The sequence below is a fragment of the Chelonus insularis genome, unplaced genomic scaffold (genome assembly GCF_013357705.1).
Source record: "Chelonus insularis isolate UGA/USDA-ARS -01 unplaced genomic scaffold, ASM1335770v1 contig_64_pilon, whole genome shotgun sequence".
NCBI lineage: Eukaryota > Metazoa > Arthropoda > Insecta > Hymenoptera > Braconidae > Chelonus > Chelonus insularis.
The window spans coordinates 236,197-259,399 of record NW_023276685.1 but is presented as its reverse complement, the minus strand read 5'-3'; the positions used below and the strand labels follow the sequence as shown (position 1 = coordinate 259,399).

At 35.5% G+C, this 23,203-nt stretch overlaps 1 protein-coding gene across 1 annotated transcript; it reads left to right on the top strand.

Moving 5' to 3' along the window:
* Positions 1-1,048: 1,048 nt before the first annotated feature.
* Positions 1,049-2,024, top strand: LOC118070556 (uncharacterized). The gene has a single exon (NM_001414576.1). The coding sequence runs from the start codon at positions 1,094-1,096 to the stop codon at positions 1,961-1,963; it is 870 nt and encodes a 289-aa protein (NP_001401505.1). The 5' UTR covers positions 1,049-1,093; the 3' UTR covers positions 1,964-2,024.
* The last annotated feature ends 21,179 nt before the right edge of the window (positions 2,025-23,203 follow it).

Genomic DNA, 23,203 nt, shown 5'->3' with positions numbered 1-23,203 from the left:
TACAAAATAATAGATGTGGAAATTTACTGACGTCAAGAACGCCGCGACTAAAGTTCCACGTCTACATACTAATACAATCAAGACTCATAAACATATACCCCATAATAGCATGTGTAAGTGGGCCTCAATTGATATAAAAAGAGCCATTTTTTAGGGAATAATCAGTCTAATCTCTGGCGTTGACTCTGATTCTATGGGAGCTGTATAACTCTGCTCCGTAGAACTTACTTTGGGAGCTGTATAACTCTGCTTCGAAGTAAGGTTAAAAATATAATCTATAATATTTTTCCTCAAATAAAATAAATGAATCCAGAGTAGGCTCAACCTAATTACTAGGGCCATACTTCGGTCTTGGGCTGGTAGTTGGGATATAGAGTCTGAGTCAATCATACCTAGAATCTTGATAGCTTTAACGAAATTAACTAGAGTGACACTTTGCCCATAAGGAATCTATTGGTAACTACAACTTTTATAAATTATTATTTTCATATAAATATAATATATCATATCCTTGTTGTTGAAACCCTATAAAATAAAATTTATTAAACTTAATCCTCCTTTTATTTAAAAAAACAACCTTTGAAAAAATATCTCTAAGTTTCTCGAGATAAGTGTATCCGAATCCGTGTTCATTACCTGACGTAGAACACAAGTAAATAAACAGAAATTATCTAGGGTACCTGATACGTTGGTTAGTACTGAACCTCGATTACCAGTGTTGAGGAAAGATTAAATAGTAGATTAGTATCTGACTGTCAATACTTCCTTAGCCATTCTTATAATTTAAAATAAATATCAATAAGGGACGTTCATTCGAACATCACAATGGTAAAGTAAAAATTGAATTTAGCTATTAGTTGTTGCGGAAAAAACGTGTCACCTGTTTATTTTTAAATTCTATTCGGACAAAGTCACGGCTAAATACTTTGTTACTATTTGTTTGAATCTAAGTTTCGATTGTTATCTTCAGGCACAAAACGAAACGAAAGGACGTTTTAAGAAAAATTAATTTGAATTTACATGTTATTTATTAGTCATCATACATATTAGTAAATGCCTTTGACATTCGCAGAATAATTAAATATAACTTCTGATGGTATCATCATCGATAATATCTTCCGAAGCTGCCAAAAAAATTGAAAATTTAGGATCACAACCACCGAAAACTGTATTTGGATTTCCATGTTTTTACCATAACCATGTAGATCAACTACTCAACAAAGACATTGTGATCAAATGTGAATTTAAAGCTGATAACGATGGTTTATTATACCATGTTATATATTTCAAAACAATATCATCTGCGAAATTAATTACACACCTTACATCTTGTCGTTATATTCTCGGTTACGATGGCAACGTTGTCACACTATATGAGCTAATTAGTGCATTTTTAATTTCACCGATTTCACGATTATCAATTGATACCCAATTTGTGTATTTATGTGATTTATTCAATGATATATTCCATTATATATATGAGCTCACAGAAAGAAATTTAATTAATCACTATTTGATCGGAAGTGAATATCACGTAAAATTCTTTTGTGACAACATCGCTTTTATTAATTCAAAAAATCGGTTGAGTTTTATTCTACGATGTACTCTTACAGCCGTAGATGCAATTAAGGCGAGAACAAAATTTATGAAACAATATGCCAGTATCCTTGAAATTGCTAAATATATTTTATTCTCTACAAAGTCTAAAATTCGTTCAATGAAAAATGTGTCCGCATATGGAATAAGAAAAAACGAAAGTAGAAAGATTTACCATGATGGAATTTGTAAATTAAAAAATTGTTCAGTTCGGATAAACGTTATCGATGACTCGCTGTTTCATAGTGTGTTTTGCATGCAAGTATCTGCGAAGTATCCTGTAGCATATAAGTTGTTAAGATTAGCTGATATATTTAATATACCATTAGAACCAACATCTTACATGATTCATCACATATTTGAATAAATTTAAATAAAAGAACGAAAAACAGGCAGTTATCATGATTTTTAGGAACAATTTACTTTTTGTCAAAAATTTGTCGGTAAAGCTTGCTCATAAATTCTTTTCGTAAATTTAGGTTCGATGTAGTTTTTTCTACTAACTTAGAAATAGCCTAGTGAAGTGAGATCCGTACTTTATATTTATCAATATTGAGTAAATCTAACCGGATGGAGGTACAACTTTAGAAAAATTTATTTTGGTAATATTTCGCGTAATAATGATATACAGTTAAAATCTGAGAAAATAATAAATATTTGTGTGCAAAACAAATGGTCAATTGAGCCGAGGTCGGTATGATGGTTAGGTTCGTAACAATGTCACAAAAACGCAAAATAAAGAATTTAATTCATTCAAATAACTCGAAATTATAACAATAACGAAATGCATGACATTACGCATACTGCATACACTCACGACTCACACACTCATCTAGACCCAGTTTTTCACACTAGTAAATGTTTTTTACAATGTTTCTTTTCCAAAGTCAAGGGGCGAAGCACTCTCGCCAAAGGAGTCGGGAGACGCAGCCCCCAATATATATGCAATTTGTATGTATGTGTTACGTGGTACAAAAATTCACAAAAAATTAATTATTTGCAGAAATATTTATAATTCAAAACAAAAATTATATTTATAAATATAAATGTTGAGTGTATTTTATACTGAAGGTATTTTGTCACGGATATATTGTCGTAGTTTTTTTTTCTTCGGATAATGACGGAACTGAGGCAGTTGAGGTCAATAGGTCCGATGATGCAGAGCTTCCTAGGTCCAGTCAAGTAAGACCTGAAATGGCAATTTTTCAACCTCTGAATTTGTCTAACTTCCTCGTTGACGAGGAATACCGCCACGCGTGACAAATTAGAAAAAGAACCGACCGGGCTTCCGTTCCTGCGCCATCTATCTAGGTCAGTAGCAGTGCAATTTCATTAGCGAATTCAACCTCCCACTTTGAACCAAGGTTTTTTTTATGTAAAATTGCACGAAAATTCTGGAAAAACTATTCGCAGGCAACAAAAAATATACGCGTCATTAAGTTTTTTTGTTATAAACAATTTTTTCCCACAAGAGTCTGCACATTTACATTATTAACTTTTTAGTTATGCAGAAATAGGACTATTTATACGTTCGGTTCTGTTCTGAGCGCCTTTGAGCTGAAACCGAATACGTTAATAGTAATATACACATTTTGATATCTGTTGGTTTGTCTACATTTCAAAACGACGTTTGCCGTTATTATGATGTGATTGCAATATTTTATTAATACAAATATAATACAAGTAATTATTTAATGCAATAATTTTCAAAATGTTAATCTGTACATGATATATACCGATTTTTAATTATTCGAACATTTCAATTTTAGGAAAATGAATATGATTACAATCAAAGATTAATATAATTCCATAAAGTTTAAAGTTAAGAATAATAAATTAAAAATCCACGTTTTGAGATCATATTTTCCAAATGCCAATTGCTTGGTTTTTACACCAGAAGATGGATGTCCTTGTGCGGTGAACTAACGTTACCGACGAAAGAAAATAAATTTTAAAGAAACATCTATTACGCATTAATATTTCTTTTCAAATTAAGTTACCACGTCAACTCCGCGATATAGTAGTTTTTAATTTTTTTGAGATCGATATTATTTAGTCTAATATAAAAACTTACTGAAAGAAGTAAGTAAAACCCACCAAAACCAAACTGTCAGAGAAACGGCGCCAAGGTACGATTGGTTAAAAGTTTCTTGTTTTCAAATTGTTTTACATACAAAAAATTTTTGAAATCATAATATTGCAGCAAGTGCAAAGTTATAAAATTGTTACTAGCAATCGTTTAATCAAAAATCTGATAAGTGTACGTGGAAAATTGTAGATCAAATGCTTGATTGAAATTTCAATAGACATTAGTTATAATAAATTTTTTAGAAAATTTTTTTTCGTGTTTGGTGTATTCCCTATGAAATAATCTAATTGATTTCGAGTAGAAAAAATTCAATAGGAATGAATCAGTTTTTTACATCGGAAATTCCGTACTGAATCTGATTGAAAAATATTAAATTTGCATGTATGGGAAATTCTCTATGCAATGCGGATGATTTTTATACAAATGTTGAGAATTAATCAATTCTCAGTTTGAATTGCCAGCTGAACGGAACTTCGGCAGCCATCTTGGGACTAGGTCGATTATCAATCTAGTCACTCATTTGACTAATTTTTAGTGTTCCTTTTGACTAATGAAGTTCCTGTCACCCTTCTTATTCTGTTATCATTCACGTGTACAGGCTATTTCGATTCTTTTTTGACAAATCGTTAAGTTTTGAGTCAATCTATAGTACTAGTGTTATTCTGAATCAACAGAAACATTCGCCAGTTTCAACGAAAAGTATTGTGATGTTGGAGAGAGATATGGTCTTAAGCAGTAATGCAGCTACTGAATCTGATAGCTCATCGAGCTCAGCTTAGAGAAGAAGGAGTCAGATCCGCTCTGACAAAGAGCTCTTGTCGGAGCTGCCACCAAAAAGATCTGCGAAATTCACTTTACTGAATATTATGGAAGCTATAAATAGATTAAACGCGTCTATCTCCAAGTTAGGGGCGACGCAGGCTGACTATGGTGCAGTTATTAGTAAGCTGCCGGATTTTATATCAAACAACAGACCATGAACACAAAGCTGGTGATAGCCGGCGTTACAGAAAGTGATTCGCTTACCAATCATCGATCTTTGATTATGGCGGTATTCGATGCCCTTAAACTATCTATTTCTCTAGGGAAGATTATAGAATTCAGATTGATGCGTAGATTACCTCCTGGATTTACTCCTCGTGGTACTGCTGTTGTCTCTGCTCAATTGCTGTACTCGTCTTCATCTTTGTTTGCAATGCCTTCTTCAGCTTTCACTTCTACTTCTACTGGCGTTATCAGGAAGACATCCAAGCCTAGCTCATTAACTGAGACTTCGACATCACAGTTGATGAGCTACTGCTCTCCAGGACGTTTCAATTACTTGGGAAAGCGAAAACTACTCTTAAGCAAATTGGGTTTAAATATGTCTAGGCCAAAAATTCAATCGTCAGTTTAAAAGTGAGAATATCAGTCATGTTATTAACGATCAGGATAGTACTGCTAGACTAGCTATGATTTACTCGTCAGTAAAACAATGACGAACTTATACTGCTTTATTCTAACCTGCTCCTCATGCCTTGTCTAGGTAACCTTTAGCCACGTAACCTGCACAACAATCTCACCTTTGCTTCTTTATTCTTATAATTTGTTAAAAAATATTGTATTACAATAATTTATGTAAAAGTTTTAGTATTTATGAACTACAAATAAGCCATAAAGTACTCAGGTGCCGGCTGCACATAGGCTTTTTACATTCAGTACATGCAATTTTCGTTTTTATTCCTACCGAATAATGACATAATGAGCATCTCTGTCTCTGTTCTAAATTTATAACTTCTTCATACGGCACTTCGTCTACTACTACACCTAACAGTCTTTGGATACTTTTTTTAATAGGTACTGTGACGATTCTTTTCTACTGGGGTAGGTGTACTCAGTATTCACCTTCCTCCAGGACACTAATTTATCCGCTAACATCTCTGGTTCGCTTATAAACATTATAAACGACGGGCGCCAAGTTATTTTTATCGCCAGAATAACTAAACTGACCAAAACTTACATCTACACTAAATCTCAAACAACTAATCTCTAAGCACAAAAATCCAAATCAAATATCCAATGACTCAAAAATCTTAAAAACTAATCCAAAATCTTAAAAATAAACTTAATTAAGATGTTGCTGACAAAAAGGTCCTGACAGGGGATCTCCTGGATCTCAGTTATGTGGGTTGTGGAGAGAGGGCCAGGGCCGGCAAAAATCCTCGGTTGAACCCCACAAAATTATTCAAAATTATAAAATAAACAAACTGGAGTTGAAGGTTCTTCTTTACTAATTATTCAAATACCAATTATCCATTAATGCTTAATTTATTAAAACAAAATCAATTTTCTTATTCATTATCCAATTAACAAAAATCATAAATCATTCTTTAACGATTCTGCATCATCAATAAAGAAAAATATTTTACAAACAAATAACTCTAACTCGAATTCTGGAACAAGTTTCAAATAATTACCTATCGTTTCTAAAATTTAAACATTAATTAACCTTAATCTAACGACTCTAATCTCAAATACACTAATTTTTATCTTATAAATGACTCTAAAACCCGAAGCAAAATCATCAATATCTTTTATAATTTAAACTATAACACTCTAAACTGAATTTATTAACTAACTAAATCACGAAAGCAACCCAAGGGTGGAAGATTCCCTACAGGAGCTGCAGAGGATATTTAGGTGTCGTAAACTGGTCTCGACACGTTCCTGGATATTCTGAAACCTCCTCTCTGCATCAGGGACCTCCCTCTAGTCTGCCATAACTCTACTTGATTGTTTCTTCCTTCTGGAACTGCTCTCGTCTTCAACCTCCAACAATTCTCGCCATCTTCAATCTTCGAACTCCAATTTCTAACTACTTCCTTCGATTACCAAAATCGAACTGCTCTCGTCAATCTCCAAAAACGAACTCTTCTCTTCAAGCTCCAAACTACTTCTTCTTTATCAAACTCCAAAATTGTACTCTCTGCATTCTTTATCCCCACTCCAATCTCACAATCAATCTTCTTATTTGCAGAACCACTTCTCCATTAGTAACTTCATCACGTGATCTCTCCTAGATTTCATTGTGGAAGGGCGACTTAACCTAGGTGCTTCCTTGGAGGTGAGGTTGATCAGGCTTCCCCCACAAGGCCTGCAAACTTATGTTGTATTCCTAATGACTTGACGATTTTTTATTTATTTCTATTCGTTTATTGTCACGTAAATAGGTACACGATATTACAGAATATTTGTTGTATGAGCGATTTAGAAGATCTGAGTAGTTCAGATGATAGATTCTAAGTAAGTCTCTGGATATTAAAGGAAGGAGCTTTATTTAAAGGGCTGACCCAAGATCCAGGAGAGGGGTTGAAATCTAGCTTGTAGGGTTAAAGGAAGTGTTTTTATGTAAGGGAAAGTTGGAGAAATCAGGGATGATATAAAAAAGGGTTTTCGGTGAAGGACTTGGAATGGATATAAAAACTAGGTTTTCCCTGTAGAGAAATCTTAACTTTCTAAAACTATAAAACTAATGTTTCTTTAAAATTATAAGTGTATAGGTACGGTATATAACACCTCCCTTTTTTAGTATGGACACGGTAGTGTTCAATACTCTTAAAATTAGTTTTTTAACATAATAATAATTTTTATATGAAGTAATAAAAAGAGTTTAATTTTTAAAGTGGAGTAGTGCTTCTTCGACGGAGTTGGTGTTGATGTGGTTCATCTTCTTCGGTAGACTCTGGAATGTTCGGGAGTGGTGACTTGCTTCTTGGTGATGTGGTTGGTTGTTCGTAGATTACGATGTCTCTGGAAGTTGCTGCGTGTTCTTGCCTTAAGTCTGAGTCGAAGTTGCAATTGATGAAATTTTTGATTGTCGGAGATAGTATTTCGCCGTTTGGTGGACTTCTGGTGAAACAACAGATTCTTTTTAAACAATTCATAAATCCACAGCAGCGACAGCAATTGATGAGGATGATGATGAATACGATGGCACTCAGTGCACTTAATAGTATGGTGTACCAACTGGTATGGGATAGTATGGAAGGTTGGTTGAGTCTTGCAGTGATGATTTCGTCGAATTCATTGAGTTTCTTGTTGGCAACTTTTAAATCAGTAAGGTCGATATTGGTGAGTCTCACTGGTTGTAAATTTTCTGGAGGATTTATTGTTGATTCATAGAGAGGAATGCAGCAGTCGTCTTCGATTATTCTTGGAGATGGTACGATATAGGTGATATTTTTATTCGCATAGTCATTAGATTCTAATACGAATAAATCGGTGTAGCCTTTACAGTGACTTTGAAAATGGAGTATTCCAGTTTGATGGAGAATGACGTCTTCTATTTTGTCATTCTCATAGCAGACAATGGTTAAGGTTGAAGGTTTATGAAGAATATAGATCCAGCGGTTGTGACCAATGTATGTCCAGGTCTCGATGTTGGCTCTTATAGTTCTGGTGGAGCATTCTTGAGGTATTTGGTGAAGACGAAGAGATAGCAGTTGAAGTTCGCAGTTAGAGGAGTCCACAGCTTTTAGAGTGTGCACGTTGAAGCAAATGTACTTTCCCTCAGCGTATTCGTGACAATCTGACAAATCTTGCAAAAAGGTGTGTTGGGTTTTGGAAAGAGAAATTAGGAGATGTGAGGAAGTGGGTTGAATGTAAGAGAAAATAGAGGAATTATCATGTTGAATTGGTGTTGGGATTAGTTGATAAAGATCGTAGATGTTTTTATTTACTAGAGGTAATTTTAAGGCAAAGATAATACTATTTTCGTGAAAGATTAAATCTACTCTAATTAAATAATATAAAGTAAGAATGTTAGTGGGGTTTGGTTCGACGATTAAATCGTAGCTACCTTCATATTTTTTCAATTCATCTAATAACATTTCGGGGGTAATAATTAAAGGTGATAATATATTATGTTTGCCAAAGTTGATAGCTTCGATCGTTTGGCTGAATTCTCTATTGGCTTTATTTGAAAGAGCAGAAAGGGTGGTGAGGTGTTCATTTAGAGAAGTTTCAAATATGAGTTTGTGAAGATAATCATCAGTATTCTTCATGAAATCATTGAGTTTTTCGACGTTTTCGTTCATTGTAATCTCTTGGTTTTTCAATGAGTTTAATGAGCTATTAAAATTTTTAATTGTGCTAGAAATTATCTGTACTTAAGCTTTGAGAAGGGTTTGTGTTTGAGTATTATCATTTAGAAGAGCGTTTATGCTGTCTGTATAAAATTTTGCGTCATCGGCGTCTGGTGTACCGAATAACCAGTTCAGGGCATATGATACACCATTAATTAATCCACGTCGATCTCTTGAGGGTTTGGTTTTGATCATTTGCTTAAGGATTTCGTGTTTTAGGTTCACATTGCTTATTTCATTTTCAATTATTATTAGAGTTTTATTACAATGATAAAAGAGAGGAGTATGTTCAACTGGTTTGCTAGTGATTTTATTACAAATGTTTTTGGATTTGTCGAAATTATTCAGTAAGACAGTTCTAAGGTTAGTTAGATTAGTAAAATTGAGGTGAGTTAGTAATGTTAATTTTGAGCTTGAGAGTCTAACAGTTCCTTTCTTGTTGAAGAATATACCACTAGATTGAGTTAGAGGTTCATTTTTATAAAATTGATCTGTTAGGGGAATTAGGGGTAGAAGGAATAGCAAGATTGTAAGATTCATTAGATCCATCTGAAAAATAGTGTTTGAGAATATTAGTGTGGTATCTAATTATTTTCTTTCCTACTTGAATATCAACAGTTTTGTTTGGATATACTTTAATAATTTTATAGGGTCCTTTAAAGTTGCTAGATAATTTTTTTGAAAGTCCTACTTTTGTTTGGTTTTGGTAAATACATACGAAGTCATTTTCTTTGAAGGTTTTGGGATTTGTATGCTGATCATGATTCAGTTTACTTTTTTCTTTGGAAGATATTATATTATCTCGGGCTATCTTAAATGATGAGTTTAATTTATATCGTAATGATCTAACGTAATCATCATAGGTATAGTGAAACTTGAAATCTTGAGTGATTGAAGATGGTAGATAGGTTTTATGACCAAAAAGTAATTCGTAGGGAGAGAAATTAGTAGACTTATGTATTGATGTATTGTAACTAAACATCGCGAATGGAAGATATTCATCCCAATTACTTTGATCCTTTTTGATATAATGTTTGAGATAATCCTTTAGTGTTAAGTGTGATCGTTCCAATGCGCCGTTAGTTTGAGGATGGTAGGGAGTAGTGGTAAGATGTTTAGTCTTAAATATATTACTAAGTTCTTTAATTAATTTAGATGTGAAGTCAGTGCCTTGATCAGTCAAAAAGGTTTTTGGAATGCCGAAATTTGTAAATATTGTCGTTAAGGTTTTTGCAACTGTTCCAGCCTCGTGATTATGAGTGGCATAGGCGAAGGAGTATTTTGTGAGATCATCTTGCGCAGTTATTATAAATTTATTTCCAGCTTCTGTAAGTGGTAGAGGTCCGACTACATCAATAGCTAATCTATCGAAAGGTTTTTCGGAAGTGGTCATGATTTCCATTGGTTGTTTTGTAGGTTTGAAGTTAACTTTGTTAATCTGACACGAGTGACAAGATTTTATGTTTTCTAATATCTGACTTCATGTTAGACCAAAAATATCTTTCTTTGATCTTTGCGTAAGTCTTATTAAAACCACAATGTCCAGATAACTTGCTATCGTGATTTTCTATTAGGATTTGTTTGATTTCATCTCGCGTTTTGGGTGTAATTTTGGTCGTATTAAGGACCTTGATTTGGTTGTTTGGAAATGTGAACTTCAGCATTTCATTTAATAGTGCTATTTTGATATTTGGCTGGTTAGTTGGAGGGATAAAAATGAGGGATGATTTTTTGATTAAGGTTTTTAATTTTTTGAGGGTTTCAAATATGTTTTTGTATTCCAATTTATCATGGTGAAAATTCTTTGCATGTAATAGATAAATTGTTTGATCATTGTTTTTTAATTTAGAGATTCCATTAATTGGGGGATCTAGGTTGCTGACATCAAAGTGACTTTGTATGTGATCTGAATATTGATTACTTTCGTCTAGATCCTGAGACTAAAGCAAAACTATAGTTTCTTTTAGTTTTTGTAGAGGCCTGTTTTCACTCTCATATTCAATGATATCTTGATTATTATAATGGAATTTAATGAAATCGTTATAGTTCGAGTCGTCAGTAATAAAGTTTATGTTGCTTTCGATTGGCTTACTATCTTCTGGTAAGAGTCTGGATAAGCCGTCAGCGTTAGAATTGATTCGTCCAGGTTTGTATTTGATCTGATATTGGTACTCATTTAGTCGTAGTCGCCATCTAACTAGTTTAGATGAGGGATTACTGCAATTAAAAAGCCACTGAAGAGGTCGATGGTCTGTGTATATAGTGAATTCTCTACCAAAAAGATAAGGTCTATAATGTTCAACTGAATTGACGATTGCTAGGAGTTCTTTCTCAGTTGTCGAATAGTTTTGTTCGGTTTTATTGAGGGTTCTCGAGTAGAAAGATACAGGTAGATCTTTGCCGTCTTTGAATTGTAATAGGATACCGCCGATTCCTACGTTACTTGCGTCACAAGTAAGTATAAAAGGTTTAGTGAAATCAGGGTATTGGAGGATAGGCGAAGATGTTATAATGTTTTTTAGAGTTAGAAATGCTTTTTCTTGATCTTGGGACCAATGAAAAGCTGAGTCTTTTTTTAGCAGTAATGTAAGGGGTTTAGCTATGGTTGCAAAATTCTTGATGTATTTGCGATAGTAACCTATCATTCCCAGGAATATTTGGATGTCTTTACGACTTTCGGGTTGAGACATCTTGACAATTGCTTTAATTTTATCTGGATTTGGAGTTACGCCATTTCTAGTGATAACATGTCCTAGATATAGGCATGAGGATTTCAAGAATTCGCACTTATCTGGCTGCAATTTTAAATTATATTCGCGAAGTCTTTTAAAAACATTAATTAATTTTGAATTATGATCTGCCAGAGATGATCCATAAATTACGATGTCATCCATATAGACGAAACATTGTTTATTATTGGGCATTTTTTAATCCGAAGGGCATGCGTGTGTATTCGAAGTGTCCTTCTGGAGTTGAGAAGGCTGTTTTTGGCGAGTCCTTGGGATCCATGGGTAACTGATGGAATCCGTTGGCTAAATCGATAGTTGTGTAATATTGGGCATGACTTAGTTGGTCTAGGATATCTTCGATATTTGGAAGAGGATACGCGTCCCCAATAGTATTCTCATTGAGTTTACGATAGTCAATAACGATACGCCATTTAGTTTCTCCGGAAGCATCCATTTTTTTCGGTACTACCCAAAGGGGGCTTGACCACGGACTAGTAGAGGGTTTTATGATCTTTTGCCTTAGCATTTTATTTATTTGTTTACTGACTTCTTGCTTATGTACTTCTGGATACCTGTAGTTTTTTGCTTGTACCGGAATATTGTCTGTCGTGGGTATAGGGACTAGTGCTACTGAAGATTGTGTTAGGTCGTCGTCTGGTAAAAGAAAAATATCTTGGAAGTCGTGACAAATAGATTTGATTGACAAATGTTCTTCTGTGTTAAGGTGACTAAGTCGAAGATTTTTTCCAAGAATTTCGTTTCGATTTCCTAGGTTGTATTCTTGTGACGTTAAAAAGAGAAATTTTTGAATTGGTAAAGGTTCAATTTCAAGTTGTGGGATTGGAGTATGTTTAAGCTGAGAAGAATGATTTACGACCGTGATTAAAGCATGATTTTGAGGTAAAACTTTTACGAGAGCATTAGGTACTGTAAGGAATTAATCATTATTTAGTTTTTGTCGAGAGATGATACTTTCGTGAAGATTCTGTGAATTTTTTAATTTTATCTTAATTACTGTTTCAGTTCTAGGGCTTATTGAAATTATATTTATTGGCTGTGGAGTATTGACGTAGATTGGGATTTTAAATGGTATTGAGTCGATGGATAGTGTGGAATCATGATAATTTATATTACATTTATTAGCACGGAGGAAGTCTTGACCTATTAAGCCATCAAATGGTATATTAGTAGGTGTATCAATTAGTTGAGCGTTTAATTTGACGTTGAATTTTTTCATTTTTAAATTTATTTTAGATTCTCCAAGTGTTTGGATAGGAGAATTTTTCGAAATTCCATTTAAGGTTATAGATTTGTGATTTAGTAATTCGTAGGAGTTTAGGCAACTTGTTTTAAGAATTGAAATTGATGCGCCTGTATCCAATAAGAGCTTGAGGTTTTCATCAGGAGAATTAGAAGAATCAGACTCAATTAAGACATAGCTAAGGTCGTTTGTGTCAAGTGTTAGTATTTTTGCATTCATAAAAGACATTAGGCTTTCATTGAAAGTAGGATTTGAATTGGGAGTTTGCTCTCTTAATTCATGAGCTTGATCTTGACATGCAGTATTACTTGGATTTTGAAAGTGAATATTCCTTGTTTGACTTTGGAGTTTGGAATTTGATTGATTTTGATTGTGAGTACTACTCGATTGATTTTGATTGGAAGAAGATTGTAATTGTTCACGTTTTTTATAATTAAACTCGCGTTTCCTACATTCATCAATGGTATGTCCATTGTTCTTGCAGTAACGACAGAATTTTTGGTTATTTTGATTCGAGGTTGGAGAATTTTTGTGATTTGCGAAATTAACTGATCCCATCTGAGGTGAGGTACGATTATGATTTTGTTTAGCTCTTTCATCGCGACATTTTTCTGTAGGATGATTCGTTCTATAACAGATTTGACATTTAAGTTTTTGAGAAGAGTTTGAATAAGAGGTATGATTTAAGCGTAATGCTTTTTCCTCTGCGGTTGCAGCAGTAAATGCGTTATTAATACTTTTAAAATCTCTATATCTTAGCATTTGGGAAATTTGAGGATGAGAATGGTAGATGAACCGATTGAGAGTCATATCAGTGATCATAGAAATTCTACCTGCTAGCATATTTTTATTACTCTCGGTTGAATGAATGACTGCTAGGATTCGTGATGAGAGGTCTTCTAATCTTTGATAGAATGTTGAAACATTCTCATTACGACCTTGTCTAATGCTGTTTAATTCCTCGAGCAATTGATCAAAAGATTTGCGATCTTGGTATAAGTTAAGCAAAAGTTCAGAAATTTCCTGCCATGTTGTGAGGTTACAATGAATATCAATCTGCTCTCTAGCTTTTCCAACAATTCTACTCTTTACAAATAATAATAGTGCTTTAACTTGATCAGGCTGAGCTATTTCAAAAACAGAATCAACCTGTTTGATGAAGCTACGTATTTTATGTCTATCACCGTCAAAAGATTCTGGGATTAATTTAATTAAAAATTCGAGAGAGACACGATTTCCAGGAGTTGTAGAAACTTCTTGTGCTGAAGTCATTTTGAGAAGGATTTAGAAAGAATTGGAATAAATTTGGATGAATTGGGGATTGCAAGAATTATCAAGAAAGACAACAAATATCTGAAGTAATGGTACTTACTACTTCGTCGAGCAAATGCTGAATAGATAATCGGCCAGACAAAAGTACAGCGTTGTCTAATTGGTGCTGGGGTGCTAGTCCAGAGTCCAACCAATAGTGGAGTTCTCAAATCGTCGATTGATGTTGGGGTGCTAGGTCCAGTTGTCCAATCAACGATGATTTGATGTTGGATTTCGATAATCTTGATTCAGGATGAAAGTTGCTAATTTTCACTATACACTGAATTTAGAGTACCGAACCGATTTTGTCCTCGTCGCCAGTTATGTTGTATTCCTAATGACTTGACGATTTTTTATTTATTTCTATTCGTTTATTGTCACGTAAATAGGTACACGATATTACAGAATATTTGTTGTATGAGCGATTTAGAAGATCTGAGTAGTTTAGATGATAGATTCTAAGTAAGTCTCTGGATATTGAAGGAAGGAGCTTTATTTAAAGGGCTGACTCAAGATCCAGGAGAGGGGTTGAAATCTAGCTTATAGGGTTAAAGGAAGTGTTTTTATGTAAGGGAAAGTTGGAGAAATCGGGATGAGTCCAAGGTTCATATTTTAGAAATCAGGGATGATATAAAAAAGGGTTTTCGGTAAAGGACTTGGAATGCATATAAAAACTAGGTTTTCCCTGTAGAGAAATCTTAACTTTCTAAAACTATAAAACTAATGTTTCTTTAAAATTATAAGTATATAGGTAAGGTATATAACACTTATATCTAATTCTTCCAACTAATTTCTTCACAAAATCTCCAAAATGCCCATTCCACACCTCCATCTCTTCCGTTCGAGTGCCATGTGATTGGTCTTGATCACCTGATGATAACTCACAGGGCTAGAACGTCTCCTAGCATGGATCCTCTAACGGGTGGCACGTTTCATTTGGCCCTCATCTCCACGTTAGCGACCCACTTCTCCTCATAATGGTTTCACAGCTCCTCAAATATTTCTTACTTCTCCTCTACTAACTCCCCCTTATCCTATTGAGTCTTTTTCTACTATCAAAATTGCCAACGTGCTGCCATCTTCGTGTAGATTTATGTTGTTGTGAATGTTTTTTCATTTAATAGTGAAATATAAACTGATAAAAATGAACGATTCTTCCTCTGAAGATTCAATTGATGAAGAGGAAGTATTGCAAAATTTTGATAATGAAGCAAAAGTAATTATTTAGAGTGAAACATTACCAAAAAAGTCTTTCGATCGGTACCTGCCTGTGTACAATACATATAAGAAGTGGCGCGAAGAAAATAAAAGGTCATTATCGAAATCAGAAGAAAACAATTTAATGCTTTGCCTCGGCTTTTATATCACACACGCCAGGAAATCCAACTTTCTGGCCTTGGGTCGTAATATACTATTTTTGTATCATTGAATTTTCATTTACAACTCAAACAACTGTTAGAAGATAGTGAAGTCCAAAGTACTTTAAATGATGTAATTAATCATATTGGCGAACGAAGAGAAACTTTAGAGGTTATTTTTTTTTTTTTTATTTTATTTTATTATTAATGATGATTCTGTATATAAAAAATTGCAAGCTAAAAATGAACCATCAACCTATAAATAAACCCTTTTATATACATTTTTCACCGATGAATGTTAAACATCAAAATCTAGTCAGATATTGACTTAGCCAATTTATGTTATGATACATCAGCTACCGCCTAAATTACGTGAAAAATATATCATAATGACAAGCTTGTGGGTAAGTGACATTGAACCAGATATAAATCTTTTTTTGAAGGAATTTGTAGAAGAAGCAAATACATTATTATCCAAAGGTGTTAAATGGAAATTAGGTACACAATATATAAAAAGTAAAGTACTTCCTTTGAGTGGATGTTGTGATTCTGTTGCTCAGTGTAAAGTATTGAACATGAAACAATACAATGGATAGTATGGTTGCACGTTTTGTGAGCACAAAGGTGTACCAATAGATAGACAAATAAAATTTCCAGTATCTACAGACATCCCGTAGGAGCATACGGATGAATTAATCAAAGCCATTATAGTAAAAATGGAAGAAAATGATGGTTTTAATTTATAGATCAGTATACGAACGCTTCGACATCGGCAAAGGAACAGTTTGGAGAAAAATTTGGCAATTTGTAGGTGTATTGTACAAGAATCTGCCTACATTCATCACATTTCCGACTCAGCTGAAGCAAATAGAACGACAGCCTACATTGAAAATCGATTTGGGTTTCTTGGAGTAATAGAAAGTGTGGATGGTACACACATAAAAATTGCTACTCCAAAAATAAATGCTCCAAATTACATTTCTTTCAAATCTACTAGATTTTCGTCAGCTAATTTACGTATGTTCGTTAATTAATCTGTCTACTAAATCTGTTACATAATTTTCATGAGTTGGCAGACGATGCAAATTATGCAACGGTTCATTTGTCGGAACGCGCGCTACTTTTCCAAAAACAAGTTCATGAAGTGTAAATTTTGTACCTTCATGAACACTCGTATTATATGAGAACATGGCCAATTTTAACCATTTGTCATTTTTACGTGCGTATTGTTTTAAATATTCTCCCAACACATGGTGGGATCTCTCTAAAGAACCATTTAATTGTGGCCTAAAAGCACGAATAAAATTACGACGTTGATCAGTCAACGAAACCTTTGGTACTCAAAACACATAGATGAATTATTTATTAAATGCATCCGCAACCGAAATCGCGGTCATATTTTCAAGTGGAATTACCGACACTATACTTTGATAACTGATCCTGAATTGTTAAGATATATTCTTTTCCCCGTGATATAACTGGTAAAGGATCTCCTATGTCCATTGCAATTTTTGAAAACAATGTACCTGGAGTATCCTCCTTGTTTCCCTGTCCTAAGAGAGACATTTTATTTGAGTACCTCGCCTTATAGGGCATAACTCTGGGAATGGCTCTACTTCTAGTGATGGCGTTACTTGGGACGTAATATTCTCGCGCCTTCAGAAAGGCACAAGGATACACGCATCTAGCCCAAGACCTTGCAATATACAACTACAAGTCCAACCTCAATTGACCGAAAACACCCGGTTCCTATATGTCGTTTTTCGACTTTGCAGCTCCGGGTGCGGGCTTGGATTTCGGTCTCCCGTAGTACCAGTTTTATTCGCGGCCCCAGTTGTTTATGGTGTGAGGGAAGCACCATTCTATTGACAACAGCTGAAAAAAAATGTTTAGTGTTAGGTGTTTCCTGAAATATATAAAAGTTTTATTATTGTCATTGTCATTGTTATTGGAGATTGTTAAGTAGGGTGAAGAATGAAGAATTCAATCCCTATCCGTTTGATCCACAGGTTACAGGTTTTCTGCGAAGGTTGCAAGTCATTTATTTTCAGCTTTCACGAAAAAGGTTCATTCACTACGAGGGGGAATATACGTCACTCAATCCTCGACTCTATTACCTTTTTTAAATGAGTATTTGAGATTGTCTATTTTCATTACTTAATTTTTATAATTAATTTTTACCCCATGAGTTGCGAAAAAGTAAGGTATCAGGAATCACATGACATACAGTCTCTTTACTAAACAATTTACCTTTTACACTTCCGAGTGTCTTTATTGGTACATTTGCAATACCGTGCAATTTAACAATTTTACCTCTATCAATCGTCGTGGGATCATTTACGTAGCTAAATTTAATTAAGTTCGGCAAAGCTCTCGAATCTATCACCATAATTACATCTTCATTTTTATTTGTTTTGCCTACAATAATATACGGTAGATCATCATAGAAGTGCCCCTGACCCCGCGCCCATCTGGCGAGACACATCCGAGTTTTCCTGTTCGTCGTATTCTCTGGGTTTAAGACGGAAGCAAGTGGAAATGTCATGACCAGATTTTTACAAAATTTACAAGATCTACTTCGATTAATTTCATTCGAATTATTAATCAATCGACACGTTTAAGCAATATGACCATTTTTCCCACAAATATGACATTTTACGTTTGATGAAACTCTATTCGGATTTTTAAAAATTTTTAGCAGTGTGTCCAGTTTTATTACAAAGCTGACAATTTTCTTTTGAATTATTATTATCTTTTTCTTGACAATTTTCCTTTATATGACCAGGTTTATTACATGAATGACAAATAACCTTTGGTTTCTCTTGACTATTATTATTTAAACTTTTGTCTTTATCGTTATTTAGATTATTAGTTAAAAATTTAACGGGTTTACTTTTATCTTCATTTTTATTTTCTTTAATTTTTGTAATGTTTGAGTCTTTACAAATTTCTTTTCGCGCAATTAATCGTCTTTCTATTTCTATTGCCTTTTCTGAGGCCTCAGTGACGTTGTCACATCGAGACATTCGTTGATCTATTTCATTTCTTAAATTTTGAACAAAACATTGAGCTACGGCTTTATCAGTATGATCTTTAAAGATTTAAATTTCATTCGCAGTAGGAGTCGGATTATTTGATTTAAAACATTCTACTATTTCTTTTGCTTTTTTCCGTAATCTATTAACAAGATCTCTTAAGAGTTCATTTACAGTGCTATATGTTATTTTATTTAATGCATCTTTAACTGAAGGAGATAATTTACTACCAAAAATTAATTTAGTGAGATTTGATTCTACTTGCTCCGGCAACATACATTTTGCTTCTTCACAACAATTTGAAAAATCGATTATTTCTTCTGGTTTGCCCGTAAATATAAGAATGCATATTAACGCGTCTTTGAGAGATATATTTTGAATATCAGACATTTTCCTTTGTTCCGTCATATTTATATCTAAATTTACCGTTTCTACGTGATCTTGAGTTTGATTTATCGTTTCGTCACTATTATCACTCTCGTCAGATGTAACGAGTTCACTCGATTCTAATATTTTTGTTAAATCACCGATACCCGAATCAACAAACTTGAAACTTTTAGGTCTAGTAGGCGGAGCTAAACCTTCAGGATATAGTGGGTCACCGGTACTTCTCAACGAATAACCTTTTTTATTATTATTAGATGATCCAGAATTATCAGACAATCAAACTATTCTTCCATACAAGATCATTGCAATCCTGGACGAGCCCCCCATAATTGTTATGTTCTAAAGTCATAGCGGGCCCTCGGGGTTGCATAGATGTTCCTGTTCTCAAGATATGTCACGCAACGACGGAGGCGGATCATAGTCCGTCGTGCCCCATTTTTGTACTGCCCTATATGGTAGTCTGAATATGGGCACGTCAAACACGCCGAGCGCGAGACACGTCAGCAATCGCCGACCAAAGCAGATAAAGTTGGTACTACGGGAGGCCAAATTCCAAGACCTGTGCCTGGGGCTGCAAAGTTAAAATATGACATGTAGGCCTAGGTACAACTGGCCAATTGAGGTCGGACCCGTAGTGGTATGTTGTAAGGCCTCGGGCTTGTTACGTGTATCCCTGTGCCTGTTCTAGGTGCAGGTATACGCGTCTCGGGAAATGCGATCGCGAAGAAAGTAGAGTTATAATTTCCCAGAGTTATGCCCAAAGAGGCAAGGTACTCAATTTCTGTCCTTCGGACGGGGGAAGCATGGCGTTTTTAGTCATAGCCTGGGTATAAATATGGACCCTTCCTCGTAGGTATACCTAGTAACTCTGCCCTTATAAAAGCGGGACAAAGGCTAAGAGCCATCATCATCAGTACCTCTTGTATCTCAACAATCGTTAATTTGTCATTGTTAAATCGTGCCAGCTGATTCATTTACACCCGTTCAACAGTCCCGACTGTTTTAGCATCTAACTCTCCTAAACAATACAGTCTACATTTATTTCTGATTACCGTCCACCTGTTATCCCTCTATTTTCTTCCATCAGCTCATCGAAGTCAAAGCAAATGGAGTATATGATTGATTTTTTTCGAAGAAAAAAATTTGCTGACACTTGGACCACGATCTCTTCCTTACACCAATAAGTTTGTTGGTTTTTCACTACAAACAGCCGTAACAGATTCCACAAAAATACGCGCCGAGTGTGAATAGTGTGAATAATAAAGACGAGAAAATGATCATTGTTTATAAAGTGCAATCTCGATAAAACTCCTTTGTGTGATTTATCAAAAATAGCCCCCTCCTTTTGGGCTGGAGAGAAATGTGTGCCAAGCATGAACAATGACATTGATGGAACACAAAAAGTCCTAAAGTCATTGAACGCCAAGTATTGTAACGGACTATTTATCGGCTGTTTCTCAACCCTTCACGCCATCTATCGATCGTGTCAGAGGTCAGTAAGACCAAGGGTGCGCTAACGATTAATATCGATCTTTTTTTCCGCATAAAGAAAAGAAATGGTGCTTCCACTTTCTAAATATCAATAAATGAATAAGTAAACGAATGGATCCGAACCATGTTCACGATCGCTGGCTGCCGCCTCAGTAGGTCAGCTGGTCCTTGCCATATTGCTTGACCAATCACAGTCGTCGGCCGGTGCAGGGTGTGAGGATCTAGTTCACGGGGGCGGTTAGAGAATCGCACGCAGACTGCTTTCCGGGAGCCCATCGTTCTCCCTAAAATATTGTGTGACGACACTGCGAAGGTTATTTCACCTTTCATATTTGATTAGTCGTGAACGAGGATTTACCCTTTGGTTTTTTAGTTTACAAAGGTGCTCCTCGAGGCTCTGACCGGCCCTTTTACTGTGGCTCCTGTGGTGTGGGCAAGGGATTAGGCTGGGCTTGCCTAGCACGTTCCCTATTTTCTTTTTTTATATAATCAGAAAGCAATACGTAGCAATAAAAGTACGCCATGGTACTCGTCAAATTTTTCTATTCTTATACTATGTCTTATTATATTACAATACGATGTGTCATTTTCATTTAGAAATGAAACCGGCTCAGTCACAAAAGTGGCCACGCGTGGATGCCTCTCAGGGATTTGTGCTTGGCCCACTGTGCTGGAACTTTATATTTGATGATCAGTTAAAAACACTTGATTAATCCGAACATGGAAAACGCTATGCAGCGTACGCGGACGATTTAATTGTCGTTATAGATGGCAATTCTAGAGATACCCTTGAAGCCATAGGACAGGCAGTCGTTGACACAATACTCACTTGGTGCAAGAATGCCAAGCTTGAGTTATCAAAAACCAAAATAGAGGCAATCTTCATGAAAATGAGAAATCAAACTTAGAGGCAAGAGGAATTACAGGGATACATACAATCCCAACTACCGAGAATATAAACCACACCTCATTGAGAAGAAAGACAGATACGAATGAAAACCGCCGAAGATAAATCAATCAATCAAGTGCGGAATCAATTACCGCACTTGTCTAACTATATATAGGGGGTGCTTCCTGCCAGTGATTGCTTATGCGTCTCCGGCATGGAGCGATTTATGTAATGCTGAAGATTGGCTGACGCCTGCGGCCGATCAGAGGGGCGTCTTGGGAGTTGTCGCACACGCTCGCGCATCTACTCCGAGAGACGGCCCCAGCGTGGCGCTAGGCGTTACGCTAGGCGTGCGCGGAAGAAAAATTGCTCGGGAAGATCAGAATAATCCGCGAGGGGGTAAGAGAGAAAAGGAGGGTAGCAATGCCCAACACAGAGAATCCTCCGCCCCGTAGAAGTAGTAGGCCGTTGCCAGCGTCGCAAAAACATAGCTCGTGTACTCCATTGATCCACACCCGGGCGTTATCTGATCAAACGGATAGGGATTTTATTCTCCATTTCACTTTACTTAACAATCTCCAATAACAATGACAATGACAATAATAAAACTTTTATATATTTCAGGAAACACCTAACACTAAACATTTTTTTTCAGCTGTTGTCAATAGAATGGTGCTTCCCTCACACCATAAACAACTGGGGCCGCGGATAAAACTGGTACTACGGGAGACCGAAATCCAAGCCCGCACCCGGAGCTGCAAAGTCGAAAAACGACATATAGGAACCGGGTGTTTTCGGTCAATTGAGGTTGGACTTGTAGTTGTATATTGCAAGGTCTTGGGCTAGATGCGTGTATCCTTGTGCCTTTCTGAAGGCGCGAGAATATTACGTCCCAAGTAACGCCATCACTAGAAGTAGAGCCATTCCCAGAGTTATGCCCTATAAGGCGAGGTACTCAAATAAAATGTCTCTCTCAGGACAGGGAAACAAGGATTCTCCCACAAATCGATTGGGAGGATATATATACGGTGACAGTACCATCTAACTCGCCTTTTCTTGCCGAGTGAGCCGATTGTAGCCGTTGGGCCTTATGGCCGTTTGCTAAGTAGGCTGGTTGCCTCTTTCTTTGGTCAAAACGTGTTAATAACAAAGTGGACACTTGTGAGAAGTCTAAATACTGTCAGGAAGATTTTTTATATCCTAAACAGTGGAAAGTGGAAGAATTTGGGCCACGCTACTTAAAGAAGCAGCGCTAGGGATCCTGGACTCTTGAAGACAAAAGCTGGAGCTCGATGTCAACAGGGAGTTGTAAAAGTCAAGGAGACTTCATCGAAGGCGTCAATAGTCGGGATTTTCATCAGTGAGCGAGATATCTGCTGGTATGCATGAATGAGTGAGCACGAGACAATTTGTTCTACACGTATTGATGTGCATGAGACGCCGTTAGTTTACGCAGTTTACTAATTAAGCTATTGGAGAGTAAGATCCATAATCGTCACATGAGATTAATCCAATTGACGAATTTGATAGTAAATACGCCAGCTAGAGAAAACTGAGCCTTGTAATAGACTGAGATAGTCATTGTTTTATTAAAATCGAATTACGGATAATTTAAATAATTTATAAATTAATTTTTCTATTTGCGTCTCGGTATGAGAGTAGAGTAAGCCAGACTGAAGTTATTGTAGAGTTTATTATAAACCAAAATACAGAGTTTATTGTAGATCAGCTAGCCAGCTAAGTTTAATAAATTCAAGTGAAGTCTAATTTAATTGATTCTTTAATCACAAATTTACCCACGAAATCTAAATCAGTTCTTAAGAGTAATCTTATATTTACCCGGTATCCCTCTGGACACTGGTGTAACAGCAGTTCCAGGGCGTTGCACGGTTGCAGTATCTAAATCTAAGAATCAAAAATATTTGAAGTGAATT

Coding starts and splice junctions, on each gene's coding strand:
- LOC118070556 (NM_001414576.1), top strand. CDS start 1,094: ATGGTATCATCATCGATAATATCTTCCGAAGCTGCCAAAAAAATTGAA.